Raw genomic sequence first — 25,499 nt, 5'->3', positions numbered from 1 at the left:
AGGGACTTGTAAGGGCCAGAAAAGAAAAAAAATCCTTCAGCTTTGGCTTTGGTCTCCCTGATTTCCACCCTTCCAGTGTGAAGCTTCCAGAGTTGTGTTCCCTTGAGCTCCTAAACAGCACCATTCCTTCCACAATCACTATGGGGCCAATGGAATCACTCAATGCAGGTCATTTGGCCTGCTTCGCCAGTCCTGGTGGCTCTCTGAGAATCAGTGATCAGACCTACCTCATTTTCAGTGGGACTTTGGTATTTGGGGGACAGTGCCCTTGGCACTTTGAATTCAGCCCTATATTTCTTAAACTAAGCAGGCTAATGTGGATGACAGGCAATGTAGGTGGGTCTACATTAGATTGAGTGACAATTTTCTGATCATGCCATTCCCTCTCTCAGGAAATTCCTGGTACCCTATGATGCACATTCACAATCAAACAAACTTCTGTTGGGCATTAACCTTCATGATCTCACCCCTCCTACCTTCCCAGAATTCTTGCACATTTTCCCCTCCACACACTCCATATTGGTATCCTTATGGCTACGACTCCCACATGACATCTTAGCTTTCTGTGAAGGATGTGTTCCATTCCTGAAATGCTCATCCTCCTTCAAGACTCAGCTTAAGCAGATCTGTCTGCTTGAGACACTCCTAGTCCTGTCTACTGCTACTGCTTCTTCTCCAAGGTTCCCTTGTATGTGCTTTATAGGTGCTTTCTTTAGGCCTGTTTTTGTACGTTGTCTAGCTCAATAGATTGTATGCTTCTAATAGGCAAGGACTCTTTCCATTCTGTATTCCAGGAAGGAAGGAAGGGAGGGATAGAGGGAGGGGGGTAAAGAGGGGAGGAAGGAAGGGAGGAAGGAAACATTTGTTAAAATTATTATAAAATGCCAGGTACTATATTAAGTGCAAGGGATACAAATTCGAGTAAAAAAAAAAAAAAGTTCCTGTCCTTATTAAGTGACTCAATAGTCACTCAATCTACTGTAGACTGGCCTATCTTGCCTGTCATCCACATAAGCCTGCTTAGTTTAAGAAATATAAGGCTGAATTCAAAGTGCGAAGGGCACTCTTCCTCAAAGACCCAAGTCCCACTGAAAATGAGGTATAAGGTCTGATTGCTGGTTTTCAGAGAGCCACTAGGACTAGAGGAGATAAGAATGCACAAAGACAACTGAAGAGGGAAGGGGGGAGAATGAAAGTATCTCCTATAATAGCATGATTCTGAAATCCAGAAAGTCTGCACTAGGGCCAGGAGGCCTTGAAGGCAGACTATCTAGGGCCACTTCACAAAATGGAAGCTCCAAAAGGAATTCCCCCGTGGGAGAAAGAGAAGTAGGCCTCATGAAGGAATAGTCTATGGTAAAGGGGAGGCAGGGCTGGCTAGACATTTCAGATTGAGTAAGTCCCAGAAGCTTTGGGACTTTTCAGAGTGGGGGTGCATTAAAGACACAATTTTGAATTGCAAAATGTCAGGAATAGGACCAGAGCAGGAAAAATGCAATGTCTAGCATAGTACTTAAAATTTTGCTTGCTTGCTTGGTGCCTTTGACTAGAAGGAGCGCAGCTAGAATTTTGTGAGATATTTGACCATGATTCTCATATGATCATGAAAGCTCCTACACCTATATTACACATTAGGCAGGAAAAAAAAGACCTTTGTTGGAGGACCTGAATGTTCAGGCTGTAAAGGCTAGCTGAGGCTTGAAAAAAGCATTCTTAAGAGGGATTTCAAAGCAGATGTTGAATACTAATCTTCAAGATCATTTAATTAGGCAGTCTGATCCTAAAAGAGGGACAGATAACCTGATTTATGTGATAGACATGGTCACAGAGGACTGCAGGGGAGAAAGCCTCCGAGGACAGGCAGGCAATTGGGAGGTCCACGCCAAGGGCAGCAATCACAATGCAGGCAGTTGTTTCGGATAGGACATGGCCCATGATTTGAAAGAGGTGATGGTCTAGGGGTGTAGAATGAAATTTGCATTCTAAGATGTGGCCACTCTGTTTTGCTATATGGATTGATACATATATAATATATATATATATATACATATATAAAGTAATGATAAGTATGAAAAAAGCTTCAATAAAACATTTTTTAAATAAAGTACAGAAATAAAAATAGAACAATTTTGTACAAGCAGAAATACAAATAGAAAAATTCTGTAACTACATTTTTATAGACAACCACAAACACAAATAGAATATTGTAACTAGATTTTAAATTTTAATGCAGTTACATAATTGTTCTAAAATTTTATTATGTGACAGTATTCTTGTTTATATTGAAATGTGTGCTAATAATTGTTAAATTCACAGTTAGAAAAAATTTATAAGGGAAAAATGCAGCAATAGAAATGGCTCCCAGTGGTCAGATTGAAGCTTCAAATTCCCCTAACATGGCATCATATTGCCAATGTGGAGATACAGGGACTTTTGGCCCAGTGTTGCCTTACTTTGATGAGAATTCTTTAGATCAGGTTCAGAGAAGATAGGCTACAGATGCCCTTTATGACTGATTCATAAGTATTGGATTTGATTTCCGGGGGCACAACCAAGATGGCAGAGAGGACATATGCTTCTTTCTGACCTTCTTCCACAAGCTCAGACTAATTACTAAATCCAGCCTCTGAAGTAGCTCTGGACTGGTAGAATCCATGAATACTGGGAATACAAAAAATTACCTACAGAAGACAATTTGGAAGATCACCAGAAAAGGTCTGTTTCAATCAGGCATGGAGGGAGGCGGGCCAAGCACAGGCAGCTAAGCACAGATGCCAGCACAGACAGTTCAGAATCCCAGGCAGGGTCTGGGCTCCACAGGTTGGTGCATACTCCCCATGGCGGAGAATCTATGGGGAGGGATCCATAGGAATCTACAGCAGTGTTGGCCACTCTGGCCTGGCTGCAAGCCAGTAGATCAACAGAAAAGTTATAAAACATCCAACACAAACACAAAAGATCAATAGTTGTTATGGGCCAGGACTCTGAACTTGAAAAGGATTCTTATAAGGTACTAAGTCAGTGGAATTGATAGAGACAATGGTTGTTTACTACGGTGCTTAACACTTCTATAGTTCAGTACATGTACTTAGTACTTACTATAGTTCTACAAGATTCATACCTATGATAAGAGATTATATAAGCTCGAACAAACTCAGCCAGAATCAGAACTGGAAGACAGAGACCTTGGCGGTGGTCCTCTTGCCTCCCCCACAGAAACCAAGACACATTCAGGAGGATTTCAAGAAGCTGGCAGAGTCAGAAAACATTACAAATAGTGAACCCCAAAACACCAGAATCTCAGGGGACCTGGCCACTCCCACCCAGCACTGGGAATAAAGCAGCACTGACCCAGTGTAGCCATAGCCACTTGTAAAAACTCCTTTGCCCTAAAAACAGACCTCAACTTTAAAAAAAATGAATAATAAAGCAAAAAGAACTCTAACCATAAAAAGTGTTTATGGTAAAAGAAAAGAACAGATTTCAAACCCTAAAGAGACTAAAAGCAGATTATCTCCAGATGAAGCCCAAAAAAGCAATATAACTTGATCCCCATCACACAAAGCTCTCCTAGAAAAAAACTTTAAAAAGATCTTAAAAGAGAACTGGAAGAAAAATGGGGAAAGGAAATATAAACTTTGCAAGAGAGTTTGGAAAAAGCAACTCAAAATAGACTTAGTGAAATGGAAAAACATATAACTCATTAAAAGATAGAGTTGACAAAATGGAAAAAGAAAATAACTCCTAAAAAACAGATGGAAATGTTTTGTTAAATGGAAAATATTCCATAGAACAAAACAACTCATTTAAAAATTCAATTGGACAAATACAAAAAGAAGTTAAAAAAAAGTAAATGAAAATAATTCACTAAAAATCAGAACTGAAAAAAATGGAAATGAGTCAATGGGACAAGAATCAGTCAAGCAAAACCAAAAAAATGAAAAAAAAATTGGATCCTAATTATAAAGTCACTGGATAAAGAGATCACTGGTGTACAAAATAAATTATTGGAATTAAGAAAAAAGCAGATCCATGCTTCTTAGCCCTGAGGAAAAGGGGACAGAAGAATTACACCTGAAGGTAATAAGACTATTAAAATTTGGCAAAAATAAGGTTCAAGAAGTAGGGGCAGGGGTATATCAGGAAATGTAGGCGACATAAAAATTAAATATATCAATAAAATATACATTCCTTTTTAAGAGAGAGTGTGAAGCCTAAGCAAAGACAAGTAAGCTGCTAATCTTACTGAGAGACAACAAAAATAAGGATAATATTGTGATCTGGGTCCTAATGCTCAAGTAATTACACCAGCAGGAGGACAATAATGAATTTATCAAATTTATGACACACTGACTCATTATGCCTGAATTATTGGGAATTTTCTGAACTATTGCAAGTGTTTGGAAGGTGACTCCTGTAGGGCTTTGGGGAAGGAGGTGAGGGGGGGGGGGCGGGGTTGTGTTTGACCTGGAATGCAGGGCACAAAGAATTATGAATGATCAAGACATGAACCTGATGACTCCTACTACAAATATAATGACCTTTTTTTTTATGCTTTGTTGATAGTCAAGAGGCTTTAGTTTATGGCTCAAGACAGGTTATCTAGCTTTCACAGAGTCCAATCTTAAGCTTATGGATCTTATGGATGTGAAGGCCCTCCAATGCTCTCTCTGTGCATGGCGACACTTGGCAGTGACTCTTACAAAAGATCCATAATCATTCCAGGGTTTGTTCAGACCATCTACATGAGAGAAAACAAGTGGTTTGTGAGTGTCTAACCTTCAGGACTCAACCACATGTATGTCATGGGGATGGATGTTCAGATGAACTAGACCCAGAACTAATCAGGACAAGAGCAGGCTGGATTCAGGAAATTCCAAGCCTCCTTTTATAAATCCAAACTTCTTCCAGAAACAAAGGCCCATATTGCTAATACTAACATCCAGCTTTCCAAATCATGGTACATGATAGTATAGGAAGAATTTAAAATAAGCACCATAAAAAGACAATGGAAAGTTACACAATAAATGGTAGCAGGCTTACCACATAATAAGGAATTTTGATGAAATAGGCTAAAGGTGTCATGGCAAGAGCAAGAGATAATCACTGGCAGTCTATACGCTCCACTGATAAAGTCTCCAAATGTGCAGCTAAATCAAAGGAAGGCTCTCATCAGTGACAAGTAAACCTCCTGTGATTAACTTATGGAAAGATATAGACGTGGGCAGAAATAATTGGGTCATGATCCCTGGAGGGAAAATCCAACTGAACAAGATGGATTCATTTGAGTTTGGTCTCCATATTTAGAAGTCATTAATGAAATTTCATTGAGTACGCTATGACTGAAGCTAGTAGATATCTTTGAGGAGTTTCTTCATGGTTAACACACTCCAGTGGAGTTATAATCTATTTTCCTGCAGCCTGTATCTAAACACACTAAATACCTGAAGAAATTCCTTTTGTAAGAAGTTCAGATGTCATCTTGATTGCTAATTCCACATTCAGGGGTTATGAACAGTAGTTCTCAGAGATTGTGAGTGCTTTGGGTAATGTTGGGTGCACAGAAGCAGCCATCACAAACTCTAGAATATTTAGAAAAGTCCTTGCAACTCCACTGTAGATATCTCTCCCATGAGTCTTCAAAAATAATCATAATCATAGACATGGATGTAGCATTTTAAAGTTTGGTGTGGTCCTCACAACAGGTTGATGAGGTTTGTGCAACTTACAGGTACTGGTATTTCCTGGTAATTAAATACTATCCATCTTATAGAGAATTTAAGTGACTTGTTTATGATGAGAGAGCAAGGAAGAACAGAAGATTCAAACCCAGTTCTTCACAACTACAAATCACTCACTCTATCCATTCATTATGTCAGACTGGCTCCTTTTCCTCATGTAGGTTGGGTTGTGCCATTTGGGGGAGCCTTGGAGGCAGGGATTAAATGGAACAAGCTATGACATAGTGTTTGCGGTCCAGGTGTTTTCAGTACAAACAAGAAGTCCTTGGTGTAATGTCAACCTGAATATGCTTTTAGTGCTCATTGCCAAGATTGCTTCATTTTCCCTTCACTCCACACTGCTCACCCGGACTCTAGGTCATCCCAGTGGAGTTTTTTTCCTTATATACTCCTTATGTTAGCTGACAGATATGTACTTGCACAGCCTATGGGGGCATAGTCAAGACAAACAAGGTTGTATTCAGGTAATCAATATCTAAGCAAAGGAGGAAAATAGTGATCAGAAGGCACAGGAGTCACTCAAAAGAGTTTGCCTTGTTTTACTGTTTTACCTGTTTTGCTTTAGACCTTTGGTGGTAGAGCCTTTTATGCTGGGAACAGAAGAGGCAGCACAAGGTTATACCCAATGTGGGTTTAGAGAGGTTAGAGACAATGGATTATCCATTTCATTTATTTTTAAAGAAAATAATAATAGTAATGGTGATACTTCAGAGGATCATTACATGACAAAGGATGGAAGGCTAATTAGAGGCAGCATTGTGGCTCCAGTGCTAGAAACACCTGCCTTAAACTGGATTGGTGACCGTAGGCAAGTCAATTAACTTCTGCTGTAAAATGGTCACACCTCCCAGATTTTTGGGAAACTCTAAGGCAAATAAATAGAAAGTGTTCTTATTACTGTTGACAAGGATTTTTCTGACAATGGCAGTTGCTTGACTCCTTTTCAAAGGGTTGTCACATAAATGTTTATGCATGTGGATGGTGTATAGGAGCTACAGACTTGGTGACTATGAGCTTAGGGCAGCTGTTTTGTCAAATGAAGTGGACATGGCTTCTGTAGGTGCACATTTGGCTGGGAAACTGAGCTGTGCAGTAGGAAGGCAGCCATTGTCCCTATGGCCCTTTCCCTTCCCTTGGAGGCAGTGTCTGCGTGTGACAACAATTCTTGTATCACATTTGTGGTGATTTGGTTTTTTGGTTGTATCCAACTCTTTGTGACCCCATGGACCAGAACATGCCAGCATTAATAGTTTAAGGAAAAGAGGGTTAAAGTGCCTGACTCCAGGCCCGACACCATCTCACATTTAACTACCTTCAGGTTGATAACCACTTGATCTCCTGAGGTAGTGAATGTGAATATCTTCATCTTACAGACTCAGGTGTAGGGCCAATCTAGGTCATACACCCAGTGTCAAGGTCCTTCCTTGCATACAAGGCCTGCTGCCAAGTCACTGCCAAAACCAGCAATCTTTCCAGCCCACCGTGCTCAGTGTAAACTAAGGATAAACCATATAAAAACAACCACCTTACTTTGAGAAGCAGCATGCTGGGCACAAGAGAAGGTGGAAGACAAGGATTCTAATCCCATCACAATTATTTTCTGGGTGTTCATGGATAAATTCTTTTGAGCTGACACTTACCCTGACCTCACAAGGTAGTTAAGAGATAGAATACCAAGCGTGAAGAACAAAAAGAAGGTCGATTTGTCTGAGAAGTATTTTGCAAATCTTAAAGCACCATACAAGTGATTTGTTGTTATTGATTTCAAGTTCTTTCTTTGGGTCTAGACTTCTCAGTATAATTCTTCATACCTTCTATAGGTATAATTTCTGTCAGTGAAATTCTGCTTGTTGAACTAGGGCAAGAGTTGCAAGGAAGGTCTCTTGTGTGAATTAAGAAGGATATATATATATATATCTATATAGATCTATAGATCTATATAGATATATATATATATATGTTCAGAATGTAACTCACTTAAAATAGTCAAGCTGTCATTCTTAGGAAATAGGAGTGATACAGAAGGGGAAAAAAACTTAAATCACATATTGTGTTAAATAAAATACTCCTCAATAGATATAAATTCAAATTGTAATTTCATCTTTGGTTCTGTTGACACAAACAAACCACTCCAGTTTTGCAGATTTATGTTAGCAGAACTCATCACTGAAATGAAAATCTTATTATGTATAGTCATGAATACAGAATTTTTCATATCCTGTTACATGGCACTACTAGACTTAGATTACAGCTTGAAAAATTACTATATAGATACCATTCCTAGCACAGACTTATTTAAACAACAGCTTTCAAGATCACAAATAATGCACATATTCTGTATAATCCTGAAATCCACAGTAAATAAGAGAATATTAAAAAACTCTGTAGAGAAATGAGTAATTATAAAAAGACAAGAACATGACTATATTATTATTAATTTGTAGGCCATCCTATTGTCTTATGCCATTGACAAAGGGAACTCTATGCTACTTGGCTTGGCACCTTGCTCAGCCTTAAGTGAAAGGATTAACTAGTTGTACAATCATGATATTTGCCTTTAAAATTATACATACGATCATAAGCTGCTCTAGCAATTGCTTTAGTTGCATTCTTCTGGATATCAGGAAATGTGGTATTTTCTGCAAATAACAGGAGTTTCCTAAGACCTCCGACCTGTTGAAGTTGTTGCATGGTATCCACATCCTCAAGACAATTAGCTAGCACAGCAAGAGCTTCTATGTGGAGATCATTAAATTCCTAATAATAAAAACAAAAAAGATTTTAGTATTTTGTCCAATATTTTGTGTAAAGGGTCACTAAAATCGTTGTATACATTTGTTGTGGCAGAGGCAGAAGGAAATTATGGAGTTCCAATGACTATCAAACTTGACTTCTTTTTTGCCTTGCCTACTGCTCATCCACCACAAGCATGATGGGAATAAATTTAGAAATTATGAATTGGCCATAAGATGTTAGACCCAAATATTTACTGAAGCAGATTAGGAACTTTTCTAAAATTTCAGGTTTTAGATCATTCTCTAGAGGTATTTGGAGAGTAAACTGACTTATTCTGGGCAATAGGGCCAAAAATGTATATTAATTGATACATTGTGTGTATAAAATCACGAGATTTTAAAAATTCTTTTTGTTAAGAAATATTTTCAAGGTCTGTAAGATAAGGTTGCCTGACATAGTGGGCAGAGAGCCATGAGCCTCCCACACACTGGCTCAGTCACCCTGAGCAAAGTATTTAATTTTTCAATGCCCAATGTAACATTTTAAGACTACTAATTGAAAAAGAGTTATCTATCTGTACCAGTATGAAGGGTTTTCTCATTTAGTAAAAAATTAAGTCAGAATCAAACAACAATAATTATAATTTCTTTAAAAAATAAAAAAAAATATTTCATTTGTGTGCTTTGCTAAAACATAGAAGCTTCAAGTAAAAGCATACTTGAAGTGGTATAAAATTGGGCAATGAAACAGCTAAAGGAATATAGAAAAATCATTGTTTGATATCTTTTTTATACCTCTACTTATTTGGTCAGCATAACATAGTCACACACAGTCTCAGACAAATGATGAGTAAGGCGATTTAACCAATATTAAGTGATATGTGAATTATACAGGCAAAATTATAATTACTGATTCTCTGTATTGTCTTCTAACCACTAGGTCATGCTGCATCTCCACTTAGAATTTAAATAAAGCATAGAAAATTCAAAACTTTGCAAATTATGTTTAATAAAACCAACAATTATGTTTAATAAAACCAATAGCAGCAAAATGACAGTACAAATCTCATAAATGCATACCATACTTCATCACAAAAAAAGTATGCAATAGTATTATCAAACATAAAATGAAAATAAAAGAAAGACATTAGCTAGGTACCAATTATTAGCCCAAAGACAAACATCACAATCCATGGAGATTCTTTTCTGAAAGGAGAATCCTCTTCTAAAATATGATCCTTTTTCCTCACAGTTTCTCTAAGAAATTTCTGACATCTATTCCCTGAAAGATAATGCTTAATTTTGCTGCAGAGTTGATTTTTGTTTGCAATCCAAGTTCCTTTGCCTTTCAGAACATCAGATTCTAGGCCCTTTAATTCTTTAAAGTGGAAGCTGTTAGGTCCTGGATAATCCTGATTGTGGCTCCTCCATATTTGAATTGTTTCTTTCTGGCTACTTGAAATATTTTTTCTTTGATCTGATAATTCTGAAATTTAACTACAATATTCCTTGAAGTTTTCATTTTGGGGTCTCTTTCAGGAGGTGATTGGTGAATTCTTTCAATGGCTACTTTATCTTCTGGGTTCTAGGGCATCAGGACAGTTTTCCTTGATGATTTTCTGAAAGATGATTTCTAGGCTCTTTTTTCATCATGGTTTTCATTAAGTCCAATGATCCTTATATGGTCTCTGCTAAATTATTTTCCAGGCAGTTGTTTTTCCAATGAGGTATTTCACATTTTCTTCTGTTTTTTCTTTTTTTTTTTTTCTTTCCTTCTTTCTTTTTTTTTTCTTGTATTTTTTTTTTGGGGGGGGGGGTTTGTTTTGTTTTGTTTGGCAGATTCTTTTAGTCTCATTGAGCCATTCACTTCCATTTACTCAATTCTAATTTTTAGTAAATTATTTTCTTTTATCTCCTTTTGCATTTGGCCAATTGGATTTTTAAATGAGTTGTTTGCTTAATGAATTTTTTCCCCATTTCACAAATTCTGTTTTTCATTGAGTTGTTTTCTTTTTTCTATTTTGTCAAATCTATTTTGTAAGGAGTTATGTGCTTTTTCTTCTAACTCTCTTTTAAGATCCTTTTTGAATTCTTTCAAGAGAACCTTGAAATGACATGAGGACCAATTTATATCACTCTTTATGGTAATCTGGAGATGATTTATATCTTCAGTGCTTTAGAGTTGAGGTCTGGTCTTCTCTTTCTCCATAAAAACTATCTATGGTCAGAGTTTTTAAAATATGCTAAACTATCTATGGTCAGAGTTTTTAAAATATGCTTTTTGTCCCAAGCTTGCTTTTCAAGTGATAGTGACTTTTTGCTGCCCTGGACCAGTGCTGCTGGCTTTCTTCCTGTGCTAGGTGGGCATGGCCAAGTCCCTTGTTATTCTGGGATTCAGAGGCTCATTATTTGCCTTTTGTATTTGTGTTAGATGTCTCAGCCAATAATCTGGTCCACTAGCTTCTGAATTTCTGAACTTCAAGGGACTAGTCAATACTGCTGTATTTTGGCTAACAGCCTCCTAGTAGACCCCCTGGTCCATGGACCCCACACCGCCCAAGTCCCTGCACTGCATCTGTACTTGGCCACCTCCCTTCATGCCCAATTGAAACAGACCTTTTCTGAAGCTCCAATTTGTTACACTCCAAACTTTTGTGGGTTCTGTTATTCCAAAATCATTTTAGAGGCTTGATCTGGTGTTGATTTGAGAGATACCAAAAGAGCTCAGATAAAGACCTGTCTACTCTCCACCATCTTGGCTCTGTTCCTCTAAGTAAATCTCAAAAGCAAAATTACATATTTTCAATAATTTATATAATTTGTACTAATTTACACCTTTGAAAGCATTGCATATAATTCAGAAGCAGCATTAATTCTTTCAAATAACCTTTCTTTTATTCTTTCCTTGATGGGTTCCTTATCCCACTTCCCACACAGACTGTTCCAAGCTTCAGCCTATTTTCTCAACTTCTGACACCTTCTCCTCTTAGGGATGCATTCACTATAATGAAATAGGCCCCCAAACCCTCACTGGACCCTACCATCAACTCAGACTACCATCCTATATCTCTTCTCCCCTTTATAATTCTAAAGATGTCCAGGTCCTCTTCTGAAGGTACTGCTAAGCTCCTAATTGCTCATCTGATGGCTTTTTCTCAATCCTTAACCTTCCAGACCTTTTTTCAACCTCTAATCTTGAAGATCCTCATGGATGTTTTCTCGTTTTTGAGTTTTTGGAGTGTGACTTTCTTGCTTCTCCTATGACTTACTTTCCTGAGCACTGCTCTGTATCATGTACATCTTTAATGTCATGCCCTAATTGTGGGTATATCCCAAGACTTCATCCTTGACCCTCCTTCCTACATTCTCTTTCTCTCACCTCCTTAACTTTCATTAGTTTATTTACCACCTTCTTGCAGATGACTCCCATATTTATATATCCAGTCAAAGTCTCTCATCTGAGCTCCACTGGTACATTTTAAACTACTTAGCAGCTATTTTTAATTGGATGTCCCATAGGCAACATGTCCATAATAACTCATTCCCTTTTCCACCAAAGGCACCACCATTCTTGCAGTCTCCTAAGCTTACAGTCACAAGTCCTAACTGCTTCATGCCACGTACTTATGCAATTACTAACGAGAGCTTTCATACCAGTCTCTTCTTTACTCATGGGATCAGCACCTAGTTCAGACCCTCATCATCTCTTTGTCTCTGGAACTACTGCATTGGCATTCTGGAATCATGCCTCTTCTCACTGATCTCTCCTCTACACAATTACCATAAGGAATCCCTTAAAGTTCAAGTTTGCCTGTGTTATTAACCCTAATTCAGTAACCTCTAAATATATCTATTGGAGCAAACAGAAGTCTCTCTGTTTAGCTTTTAAAGACATTCTTAACCCTCATCCTACTTTATACTCTCTATCATCTAGACAACACCTCTCATCTCTGGGCTTTGACACTGACTGTCCCTTCATCCCTGAATGAGCTCTCACGTCACAAGTGCCTGTTGGAAATTACTGTTCTGTTGGCCAGATGGAGGTCATGTGATTTTCAAAAGTGGCTAACTCAATCCAAAGGTAAACATTGGAAAAATTTAACTTGTCCATTAATTGTATTTTTCATTCTGATTTGCCTCTCAAAAATTAATAGGAAGAATGGTTATTATGACTAATTACATGTCTGACAGGAATTCTATAACAGAACTTGGATAAGTATGTGAAAATTTTGATAAAGTAAGACATTTTCCATTAGATTTCCAATTTAGTTTAGCCTGGAAACTGATCATGGAAACTGATCTAAACCTTACCCTGTCTCTCAAAGCTATTTGAAAGCTGATTGATAACTGTAATATAAAATTTAATAAAAGTACTTACTCATTACCAATTCATATCTTTTGCAGGGGTTTTTCCTTCTTTTGCCAACTGAAATCAACTCTCACAAATGATTTGGCATAGAATTTTGCTCTAAATCACAAACTTTAATTAAAACTTCTTTTAAAAAAGAAATACTTCTATTTTTCTATAACTTGAATTGACAGAACTATTTAAATCTTGAAAGACCACTATTTCTCAGTGCTAGCATTAGCCCAGGGAGCACTGAGTATGTAATGATGTTTTGCCATTTTTTTTCTATTTTTTTCTCTATTCAATGATGATTTAGCATATTCTATATGATTACATATAGCTTTATTTCTTTTTCCAAAAGCTGCCTGTTCCTATTCTTTGATCAGATGATCAAAGGGAATGATTCATATTTCCAGAGTGTTTTTCAGCTTTTAAGAATTCACTCATCCCCAAAGCTTAAATTTTTGTATTTATCAAACAGAAGATTACTATAACAATTTATTACTGTGCCTTTTTTACTCTGTTCCACTAATCCACCTTTCTATTTCTTAGTTTGTTAATTGCTGGCTTTTAATCTGGTTTATAATTTAGTATTGTTAAACCTCCTGCCTTTACATTTTTTCCCATTAATTCCTTGAATAGTCTTAACATTTTTTTCTTCGAATGAATTCTGTTATTTTTTTTACTCAATAAAAGTTTTTAATAATTGTGATAGTTTAATTGGGATGGCATTGAATAAGAAGAATTGCCATGTTTAAAAAATTATGTTGGCTTTAATCACTCATGAACAATATTTCTCCAATTGTTTAAATCTAACTTCGTGATGAAGTTTCTGGTTTGTCTTGGCAAGTATACTTTCAGATATTTTATGTTGTCTATGGTTATTTTAAATGGTTTCATCTCTTACTATCTTTTCTTGCAGAGCTTTGTTGGTGATATATAGAAATGCTGATGATTTATGTAGGTTTATTTTATATCCTACTACTTTGATAAAATTACTAATTGTTTGGTAATATTTATAAAACACATAATAAACGTTAGTTCCCTCCAATTCTCTACATACTTCACAGAATTGTTATAAATAACAAGTTAAATCACACACATGAAGGTATTTTATAAACTCCAATTCAGAAAGGGAATGAATTGCATTAGAAAAAAAGGATTGTGTTTTAAATAGGGAGAGAACCAAGTTTTCATTATGCCTTTAGACCAGTGGTCTAAATATTGTAGTTAAATTTCAGAATTATCAGATCAAGGAAAAAATATTTCAAGTAGCCAGAAAGAAACAATTCAAATATGGAGGAGCCACAATCAGGATTATCCAGGACCTAACAGCTTCCACTTTAGAGAATTAAAGGGCCTAGAATCTGATGTTCTGAAAGGCAAAGGAACTTGGATTGCAAACAAAAATCAACTCTGCAGCAAAATTAAGCATTATCTTTCAGGGAATAGATGTCAGAAATTTCTTAGAGAAACTGTGAGGAGAAAGGATCATATTTTAGAAGAGGGTTAAATAAGGGGCCAGTTCATTGTCCCTCAGATTGTTGGAAGGCCAGACTATAGTAAAAACAAAAGTTCACATTCTGTCTCAGCCCCTCAGCCCATTTGCCATAACCCAAAGGGCCACATAAACATCCTCAGCAGGCCGCACCTGGCCCTCGGGCCTTAGTTTGACATTATTTAACTTCTTCAGGTCTCAGTTTCCTCATCTGCATAACCTGAGTTGTCACCTGACCAGTTAGAGAGAGTAATGGGATCATGGATCCCTTAAAGTGTTTTGTAGCACTTACTCAACAATCCACCCAAGGTTGTTGAGGACAAAATGAGATAATATGGTAAAGTACTTTGCCAACCTTAAAAGTTCTATAAGAATATAATAATAATTACGACTAATAATAAAAGATAAGAAAGAAGGCAGGCAAGACTTTTTACTAGACAAAATCCAGAGCCAAAGTAGGCTTTGCTCCTATAGATATACATAATTTACTGGGGAACATAGGCCTTAGATGTACTGCCTCTGTTTGCCCTAAGTTAAGATAGTTTTTTGTACAGAGAATGTAATTTTCTGTCATATGAATTGAAAAGAAAAATTGAAAAAACTGCCTTGGCCAGATAACTCAGTTTGGCTTCTGTTAGCTAACTGGGTTGACTCCGATTATCCGAAACTGACAGGGCCAGGGGATGCCTACAGAAAGATAAGTCCAGGAGTTACTAACAAGAAACTGCCAGCTCCTAGAAAGCTTCTAAGGTGGGACAGAGCCATCATTTGATAGAACAGAGTAAAGCCCAGAGCAATCCTACTACAGTAGGGCTGTAAGTTGTATACATGTTCTTTATGTTTGTTCCCCTCATGCATGAGGAGATGTACATGAGTATCGTATGTTTGTGGAGAGAATGTTCTTTTATAGCTTTTCTTATTATGTTATTTCATAGTATCCTATGTCTGACTAAAGACAAGTAAATACAGAATAGGAATTAATGACCTGTGATTGTGTGTGGATTTGGACCTATACTGGGGGCCCCATCTATGAGGAAAGGTACTAAAGACATTATACTAACTTGGGAGGGATCTGGATTTATGACTTTTATCAGTTTTTATCAAGATTACATATTAGCTTAAATGGCTTACCCATGTCATAGAACTAATGAGAATGTATCAGAAGTGATGTTTAAACATGTTTTTCTCATTTTAAGACAGTTCTCTATTATGCCACATTGCATATGTATCTATGTAGATATGTATCTATGTATGCATATGCATATCTATGTAGAAAATGTTATTTCTATAGGAATTTTTACAGTGCCTGGATAAAACAATGTCTTTTAACTTCATTTTTCAGTCTACTTTAGTGACATTATAATAGAAATGACCACTTATTGGTGAAGAGAATTATGCTAAAACCTCATTAATGTAGACTTTACAAATTTCAAATATTTGGCCATTAGCCAAAACATACTTTTAAGTTCTGAGTCATTTTTTTAGGCCCTTTCTTATAAGTCAGGAAGTGCAAATCCAAAATGAATAACTTTTAAAACCAAAGTATTCAAGAAATTAAGACATTGTTACATTGTTAATATGCCTTCAATGTCCTCTTTCCTCAATGAATATTGAGGAATTTTCATGTTGGTTTAATACTAATACTTATATATACAGTAAATATAGTTTGATACTAATACTTGTGTGCTTAATAAATAGTGTGTTCATAAAATTGTAAGTTAATAGTATGAACAATAGAAGATGGCAGAGAGCAAACTTATCTTTATCTGATCTCCTCTGATCTTCTCTCAAACCAACAGCAGATTGAGCCTCTGAACTGGTTTTGCAGTGACAGAACCCACAAATATTTGGAGTACAATGTCCAGAAGAAGATACTTTGGAAGAACTTCAGGAAAGATCAGTGTTAATCAGGCAGAGGGAGAGGTCATCAAATTCCAGAGAGCCATGGGACAGGGAGCTGAGGTGGGGAGCCAGAGCATTTGCAGTGTCTACCCACCTGGGAATCTACTGGGAGGCTCTTAGGCTACTCTGTCCTGATTGCAAGCTGGTAGTTTAGCAGATTTGCTGCAAGGCAACCAAAAGAAAATGCAAAAGGCAAATTGTAAGCCATTGAGCCTTGGAAGAAGCGGGACCTGGCTGCAATTACACCACAATAGAAGTCAATCAGCAGAACTGCCCCAGGGAAAACAATCAGCTGGCTCCTTTGTCTTAAGGCTCCTCAACCTTTAAAAAATGAGCAAAAAAGCACAAAGAACTCTGACCATAGACAAATTTTAAAGAGAAAGAGAGGAACAGACCTCAATCCTTAAGGATTCCAAAGGCAAATAACTCCAAATGAAGCCCCAAAGGGTGATATGAGCTGGTCCCCATTTTACAAGCCTCTCCTGGAAGAATTCAAAAAGAATCTTAAAAGTGTTATTAGAAAAATGGGGAAAGGAAATGAGATCTTTGCAAGAGGGTAAACAGAAATTATCAGAAGAAAACTCCTTAAAAATAGATGTGATGAAATTTGATGAAATGGAAAAGGCAAATAACTACTTACAAAATAGATATGAAAAAGAAACCAATTAATTGAAAAACAGAATTTGTAAAATTGGAAAAAAAAAGTGCAATGAACAAAAAACTCATTTAAAAATTTAATTGGCCAAATACAAAAGGGGCTAAAAAAAGATAACTGAAAAAATAATACATTAAAAATTAGAATTGAACAAATGGAAGTGAATGCCTCAAGGAGACTAAAAGAAAGATATTTCACAGAAAACAACTGACCTGAAAAAGAGATCTAAGGAACATTGGACTTCAACATGGACTTAAAACCATGATGAAAAAAGAACCTAGACATCGTCTTTCAGGAAATTATCAGGGAAAACTGCCTTAATGTTCTAGAACCAGAAGGTAAAATAGCCATTGAAAGAATTCACCAACACTTCCTGAAAGAGACCCCCAAAATGAAAACTCCAAGAAATATTGTAGCTAAATTTATGAATTATCAGATCAAGGAAAAAATATTGCAAATAGCCAAAAAAAACCAATTCAAATATCGAGGAGCCACAATCAGAATTACCCAGGACATAAGCAGCTTCCATCTTAAAGGATTGAAGGGCCTGGAATCTAATATTCCGAAAGGCAAAGGAACTTGGATTGCAACCAAAAATAAACTATTTAGCTAAATTGAGCATTATCTTTCAGGGAAGAAGATAGACATTCAATGAAACAGGTCAATTTCATTTATTTCTTATGAAAAGACCAGAACTGAACCAAAAATTTGATCTCCAAAGGAAAGAACTCTTGAGAACTATATTTCTATGGGTATACTTAGAGAGTATGGGTATAATTTGGTTTTATTGTGATAATATGAAAAATAAGATAAAGATAGAAAGGGGATTGTAATGAAAAAAAGGAAAATGGAGGCAAAATGAGGGAAATTACATCTCATGAAGAGGTAAAGAAGACCTATTATAATTAAGAGAAAGAAAGGAGGGAGATAAACACTGTGTGAATCTTATTCTTTCATAGAAAAACTTGTTTCACCCTATAAGGAAGTAGAAGAGGAAAGGGGAAAGGAAAGAGGGAAGCTAATAGAAGGGAAAATAGAAGTAGTAGGGGAAATGTATAAGAAAGGGGGAGGGGCTGTAAAACGGAAGGGTTGTTTGAGGGAGGTGATTGTCAGAAGCAAAATACTGGGGAAAAAGGGAAAGGAAAGAGAAGAGTATGAACAATATAATAAATATTTTAAAATGTTTTCCATTTCTCACAAGAATTTCTGATGAACTATTTATACGTCAATTACAAATTATTTATATTTAGCTATTACAAAAGTCTGTCAAGGACTTCCACTAAGCAACACTTCATTAGCCAAATTGTTATTGTACATAATATAATTACTTCTTTAAAAAAAATCCTTGATAGCTCTTTTTTCATAAAATATTGAGTTAATGAATTATTGTATCTTAATTTTTAAAAATAATATTATTGGATTTTTAGTTGTCCTTTTTGATTTGAGCAAATTACCTTTTCTAGTTATTGCAAGTCATTGTGTTACACAAGTACTTTTAAAGAAGATTTAAAGTCACATTTTTTAAAGTACCTTAGTTTCAAGAATTTTAAGAAGTTGTTCCAGTCCTTGGGATTCTCTCAGCATTACTCTGCTTTCTCTATCATTGGTAATAGTCCCTAAGGTCTTGAGAGCCAGAAGTTGAATAATTGGATATTCAGATTTCAAGAGATCTAATATAGGAGGGATTGCACTTAGATCCTGAATTGCCATTCGACAATGGAAGTCCTGCCATGGAATACAAAAAAAAAAAAAAAAAAAAAAAGTGACAAATAATGTAGCAACACAAGGCAGTAGTGAAGAGATTATGTTTTCTAACATGAAGCAACAAATAAACATTTTGAGGCTTTTTAGCTTTCCTTCTAAAATTAATTTTATAATTAAAAGATACATTAAAACCTGCATGTTAGTTTGCCAGGGATAGGGGAGACCATATATTCTATGATAATTTTTGTTATTTAAAGCATCCTAATTATACAACAAATTCTTTTATAAATTTAAAATAGTTTAAATAAAAGCTAAGTTTGAGAGAAGTGCAAAGATCACAGATCATAGACTGAAGTGTCAAAGGGAACTCAGAGGTCCTTGAATCTAATGCCTTCATTTTATAGAAAAGAAATTGAGACCTCTTAAATAGTTATATTATTTTTAGTATAGCTTTTTATTTACAAGACATATGCATGGGCAATTTTTCAGCATTGATCCTTGCAAAACCTGTTCCAACTTTACCTCTCCTTCCCTCTACTCTCTACCCTAAATTGCAGGTAGACAAATACATGTTAAATATGTCAAAGTATATGTTAAACTGAACCAGCTACACTCAGCGAAAGAACTTTGGGAGATGACTATGAAACACTACATAGAATTTCCAATCCCTCTAATTTTGTCCACCTGCATTTTGGATTTCCTTCACAGGCTAAATGTACACTATTTCAAAGTCTGATTCTTTTTGTTCAGCAAAACAACTGTTTGGTCATGTATACATATATTGAGACTGGGTTCTTTGGGGACTCTGAATGGGGAAAATTATTTGAGAAGTGTCTCGGTTTGCCAGACATGATGGAATCTTAATAGTAACTGGACGGGACTTGAGAAAGGGAAACTGAGCAAATATCCCCTTTCCAAAAGTTTCTGCCAGGAAAAGAAGAAAAAGACTTTGGGAAAAGTCACATGGTACCAAAAGCATAACTAGGGCAAGGTGATTAGAGTTTTGTCCCAGGACATCAAAATTTAGAGAGTACTATCAGCACTTCTGCTCTTTAATGAGGTAGGAAAATCCAAAATTAGCACCCAGTTAGCAGAAATAATTACTTATAAACTAGGAAGGTATGAGATGACCCACTTTCTTCCCCATCCTATAAGCACACCACAGGTGAGTTTCAAACAGCCTTAAGATGTCCTAATCGTTCCATCCATGAGAACATGGGGGTTGGAGGGTATTTCTCAGGGTTTCTGTCTCCATACTCTATACAAGATGATGTCCCAGGGTCTCTTCTTAACTTAATTTTTTTTATTTCCTTTCATATTTTCTCTGCCTTTGTTCTTGTTACCATTAAATAATTATCTATTTTTTGTTAAGCTTCCATCACTCTGGAACCAGTCAAAATGTGAAGTGCTCTCTTTTTGCCAATGAAAGCTCTTTCCTTCATCCTATCAATATTATATCATAAAAGTTTATTTTAAATCAGGTGATCTGATTAAATTTTTTCCACTTGGAGCATATCCTAGTTGATCCATACACAATGATTACTGGTCAAAGATCAAATCAGAAGACACTGGGGAATGGTGTAATTCCAGACTCAAGAGACTGGTATAATGGTCAAAAGCCTAAGAGTGATCTTGAAGTCAATGAAGGACCAAGAAAGAGCCATATTGTAGAGATAGAGACTCTTAAGTTCTGAATGCATGAACATACTTTACTAGCAACAAATATGGATAAAAAGGTTTGGTATTAAAATTTATAGCAGTCACTTTGATATATTTAATCACATACATAAACATTATAGTGTTGCATGGTAATTAAGACAAATGGAAAGAAAGTCATCTAAATTAATGATTAATATTACTTTTACAACCAGCCATTTCTGGGGGAAAGCATGTGGAGGACTTGGCAGGGCAGAGCATTGCTCTCAAGACTTTCTGAATACTTCCCTCACAGACACTCAGGGAAATCTATTCTCCAACAAGGAGTATCCAGGTGTTCTGAGAATCCATGACTAGAAAATATTCTAATCTTCAGATAAGAAAAGCCATGATAGGGACAACACTGAAGCCCTAAGTCACTCATATCTTGAGTGGGTCTCCACTTCATGGAAGAATGAAACTTTGACTAACCTAAGCTTTAAGTTTGAGACAAGAAGCTACTGAAAGGAAGAGAACTCACTTCGGAAGGGAAGGGAGAGGGATTTGAGAGTATGAGGCTATGCATTATGCCATCTGGCCACTCAGGGGTGACAAAATCTGCTCTCTTCTCTTAGGTCCATCCTTATATAGGCTATTCTGGATAGGGTGACTTAAATAAGAGCCCTTCCCCAAAAGTTCCCTTCTTAAATTTCACTAAATAACAGTTTGATTGGTTTAGTAAGTAAACATTTGTGGAAGGGAAAAGGATAAGGGGTAAGCACTATGCTGGGGAGCTGGGAGCTTTGATTGGAAAGAAGGGTAGATCAGAGAATAACCTGGAGCACAGGACAGAGATAGAAGGGCTGCAGCTGGACTCTTGGAGCCACTATGGAGGCTTGCAGTACAGGGCGCCATATACTTGAGAAGCCGAAGTAAGTGTACCATTGGGTCAGAAAGGGAAATGATTTCAAAATGTAACAATGTAAACTTCAATGTAAATTTCAAAATGTAACTTTTAAAAGTAACTAAAGGAAAGAGAAGGAGAAAGGAAGATAGGAAAAAACATTCAAAAGGGAAGAAACAAAATTCAGAAGGAGGGATGGGAAAGGGAAAAAAAGGAGGAAGGTAATAATGAAGAAGAGAATGGAAGGGTCTGAAATGGATGGGCTGAGGATGGAGATGAACAGATTCATACAGGGATATTTATCACGTCAGTGACTGTGCAAGCAAGAACCTTTGAAGAGAAAGAATAAGAGGCATGCAAGGGACGAGAGGACAAGGATCCATCCTCACAAAGAGACAGCCGGCCAGGCATCCAGAGCCCAGCTTCTTAAACTGTGGGTTGCCTCCCCATAAGGAATCTCATAACTAAATGTGGGCCATCAAAATTGGGATTTATCATCAGTAAATGTTTGATTTGCACATTGTTTTATATACTTATATACCCAGGATCATGTAACATTTTGTCAAGCATAATAGGATTATGAGTAGAAAAAACTGAAGCAGCTCTGATGGAGAGGGTTAGCAGGCTTTTTCTTGGAGGGTGTTATGGCTGTATTAGGGATGTAAATGCATAGATGTTCATCCAAATTGTAGGCCAATCCTTATGCAAGAAAGGCAAAAAACAAAAAAACAAAAACAAAAACAAAAACAAACTCAGTTCCTGCTCTCAAGAATTCTCCCGATAATACATAATTATAAATCTGGAAGGACTTTCCTCATTTTATAGGGCTTTAGATTTCTAAATTCAAAAGAGATAATTTTTTAGCAAAGACAAATACCTTAATTTACACCACTATCCTTTTAAATATAAGCACATTTTAAAAATAAACCTAAACTGGAAGTAGAATGACATAAAATATGAAAACAAAGAACTCTTTGAAATAAATATCAGTTAATCTGCCTTGATAAATGGATACATACAGTGGAACAGGTTAGGTTCACAGGACAAAATAGTGTACAACCATAGCAATCTAGTGTTTGACAAACCCAAAGGTACTAACTTTTGGGAAAAGAATTCATTATTTCGAAAAAAAAAACTGTTGGGAAAACTGGAAATTAGTATGGCAGAAATTAGATATGGACCCACACACCAAGATAAGATCAAGATGGCTCCATGATTTAGGCATAAAGAATGAGATCATACATAGGATAGTCTACCTCTCAGACTTGTTGAGGAGGAAGGAATTTATGACCAAAGGAGAACTAGAGATTATTGTTGATCACAAAATAGAGGATTTTGATTACATCAAATTAAAAAGCTTTTGTATAAACAAAACTAATGCAAACAAGATTAGAAGGGAAGTAACAAATTGGAAAAATATTTTTATAGTTAAAGGTTCTGATAAAGGTCTCATCTCCAAAATATATAGAGAACTGACTCTAATTTATAAGAAATCAAACCATTCTCCAATTGATAAATGGTCAAAGGATATGGACAGACAATTTTCAGATGATGAAATAGAAGCTTCCACTCATATGAAAGAGTGTTCCAAATCACTACTGATCAGAGAAATAAAGACAACTCTGAGATACCACTACACTCCTGTCAGATTGGCTAACATGACAGGAAAAGATAATGATGAATGTTGGAGGGGATGTGAGAAAACTGGGACACTGATGCATTGTTGGTGGAGTTGTGAAAGAATTCCGTCGTTCTGGAGAGCAATTTGGAACTATGCCCAAAAAGTTATCAAAATGTGCATACCCTTTGATCCAGCAGTGCTACTACTGGGCTTATATCCCAAAGAAATACTAAAGCAGGGAAAAGCACCTGTATGTGCCAAAATGTTTGTGGCAGCCCTTTTTGTAGTGGCTAGAAACTGGGAACTGAGTGGATGCCCATCAATTGGAGAATGGTTGGGTAAATTATGGTATATGAATGTTATGGAATATTATTGCTCTGTAAGAAATGACCAGCAGGATGAATACAAAGAGGCTTGGAGAGATTTAAATGAATTGATGCTGAGTGAAATGAGCAGAACCAGGAGATCATTATACACTTCAACGATACTGTATGAAGATGTATTCTGATTGGAGTGGACATCTTCAACATAAAGAAGATCCAGTTCAGTTCCAGTTGATCAATGATGGACAGAAACAGCTACATCCAGAGAAAGAACACTGGGAATTGAATGTAAACTATTTGCACTATTGTCTTTCTACCCAGATTACTTATACCTTCGGAATCCAATTCTTACCAGGCAACAAGAAATTTGGTTTTACACACATATATTGTATCTAGGTTATACTGTAACACATTTAATATGTATGGGATTGCCTGGGTGGGAGGGAAAAATTTGGAAAAACGAATACAAGGAATAATGTTGTAAAAAAATTACTCATGCATATGTACTGTCAAAAATATAATTATAAAATTAACAAAAGAAAATGATAAATGGATACATAGGAGCAGTATCCTAAAATATATCATTTGAGTTTCTTTTTATAAATTCATATAATAATTTAGTAGAATAAATTTGAAAAGCATATTACCTGTACCAGATTGTAAATACATTCAATAGAGTTCTTCTTAACATCAGGGTCTGGGCTCCCAAGTAGTCTGATGAGTGGTTCCAGGCCACCATACTCAAATATTTGCACTTTACTGGTATATTCCACAGACATATTTGCGAGGCAAAGGCTGGCAAATTCATGGATCACTACTTCTTCTGTATAACAAAAACAAATAGTGAAAATGTGATACGTGTTCATTTGTTCAATTACTAAAGAGTTGAAAAAGCAAACAACCACAAATTTTAAGTTCATTGGAAATGTGTTGCTTAGGTCAAATCCTGCCTACAACATAGAATGACTGCTTTTAGGTCTTTGTTTTTGTTTTTTAACAACAGGAAAATTCCTTTCACTCATGTCAGTTATTGATGTGCTTGACATGTGGCCCCAAAACATTAAGTCTAAAGTAGTAGTTGTTGTTTTTAAAGGACTAGATCGGGGCAGATAAATGGCAAAGTGCATAGAGCACTAGCCCTGAAGTCAGGAGGCCTTGAGTTCAAATCTGGCCTCAGACAGGTAACAGTTATTCTTAGCTGTATGACTCTGGGCAAATCACTTAACCCCAGTTGCCTAAGCACAAAACACACACACACACACACACACACACACACACACACACACACACACACACACAAAAAAAAAAAAAAAAACCCACACAAAAGGAATAGATCCAAGCAACTATTAAATAAAGGAAAGAGGAGGCCTCTTTCCGTTATTTAAGTGTAAAATTGAACTTTGATTTGATTTTTTAAATTTTTATTATCAATTTTTAATAAATTGTTTTTCCCACCGGGTGGCAACAGTTTCATTTTTTATAAACACAAAACAATGTTACCTTCTGGTGCCAGCTGAGCAATAATTGCATTCAGGATATCTAATTCCCTCAACGACTTTTTAACATCATCTACAAAGAGAAAATGAAAATTATTCATATTTTGTTATTAAAGAAAAATAAACAGAAAAGTATAAAGAGAATGCCAAACTTTATACAATAAAATGAAAAGTCTATGGTTTTATTTAATACAGAAACAAATAGAATTACAAAATTAGGAAATACTTGTAAATTTTCTATGGCATAGGATTACAAACATTTTTATAGAAAATATTTTACATAAAAATATATTGAGTCAGCAATTGTTTTATTTCATGCCCAAATTATTCTTTAGCATTTTATACATTCTAATCCTGTATAAGAGCCTGACATGAGAAAATAGAAATACCATATACATTATTTATTAAAAATGAAAAAGAAGAAAAGTTAGGTGGCACAGTGGATAGTGTACCAGCCCTGAAGTCAGGAGGACCTGATTTCAAATCTGGCCTCAGACAGTTAACATTTCTAAGCTGTGTCACCCTGGGCAAGAAACTTAACCCCAATTGCCTCAGCAAAATAAAAAAGAAGAAAAGGAAATCTACAAATCAAATATTTATAAATGTAAAGAGGAACCACTATTATAATACTCAAAGGAAATTTGCTTTAACTTCTGTTTTTCTTAAAAATTACATTTATTTTTAAATCCCTAAAGGGATTATTTAAATATTACTTTGAGAAAAATATAAATTAAGGAGAGAATCATTGGCTACATTTCTTCCAGTGACAGGTCACATAGAATATATATATATATATATATATATATATATAGTTTGTTTTTGCTGAAGCAATTTTGTTAAGTGTCTGAGGCTATATTTGAACTCAGGTCCTCCTGACTTCAGGGCTGGTGCTCTATCTACTGCACCACCTAGCTGCCCTTAAGTCACATAGAATATT

At 36.0% G+C, this 25,499-nt stretch overlaps 1 protein-coding gene across 4 annotated transcripts in view; it reads right to left on the bottom strand.

Moving 5' to 3' along the window:
• ARMC3 (armadillo repeat containing 3) overlaps positions 1–25,499 on the bottom strand; it is a 136,950-nt gene that overhangs the window by 79,184 nt on the left and 32,267 nt on the right. For 2 of the 4 annotated variants that reach the window (XM_074266913.1, XM_074266914.1), the window contains exons 5-9: positions 24,567–24,635; positions 23,714–23,889; positions 18,410–18,604; positions 16,620–16,706; positions 8,315–8,498 (exon numbers count right to left, since the gene is read on the bottom strand). In XM_074266913.1, the coding sequence (XP_074123014.1) occupies positions 8,315–8,498; positions 16,620–16,706; positions 18,410–18,604; positions 23,714–23,889; positions 24,567–24,635 (711 nt within the window). The remainder of the gene's footprint in view (positions 1–8,314; positions 8,499–16,619; positions 16,707–18,409; positions 18,605–23,713; positions 23,890–24,566; positions 24,636–25,499) is intronic. The other 2 variants (XM_074266916.1, XM_074266915.1) reach the window with 1 other exon arrangement.

The sequence above is a fragment of the Sminthopsis crassicaudata genome, chromosome 5 (assembly GCF_048593235.1).
Source record: "Sminthopsis crassicaudata isolate SCR6 chromosome 5, ASM4859323v1, whole genome shotgun sequence".
Lineage (NCBI taxonomy): Eukaryota > Metazoa > Chordata > Mammalia > Dasyuromorphia > Dasyuridae > Sminthopsis > Sminthopsis crassicaudata.
The sequence above is the reverse complement of the archived record's forward strand: the minus strand, read 5'-3'. Positions and strand labels throughout refer to the sequence as shown.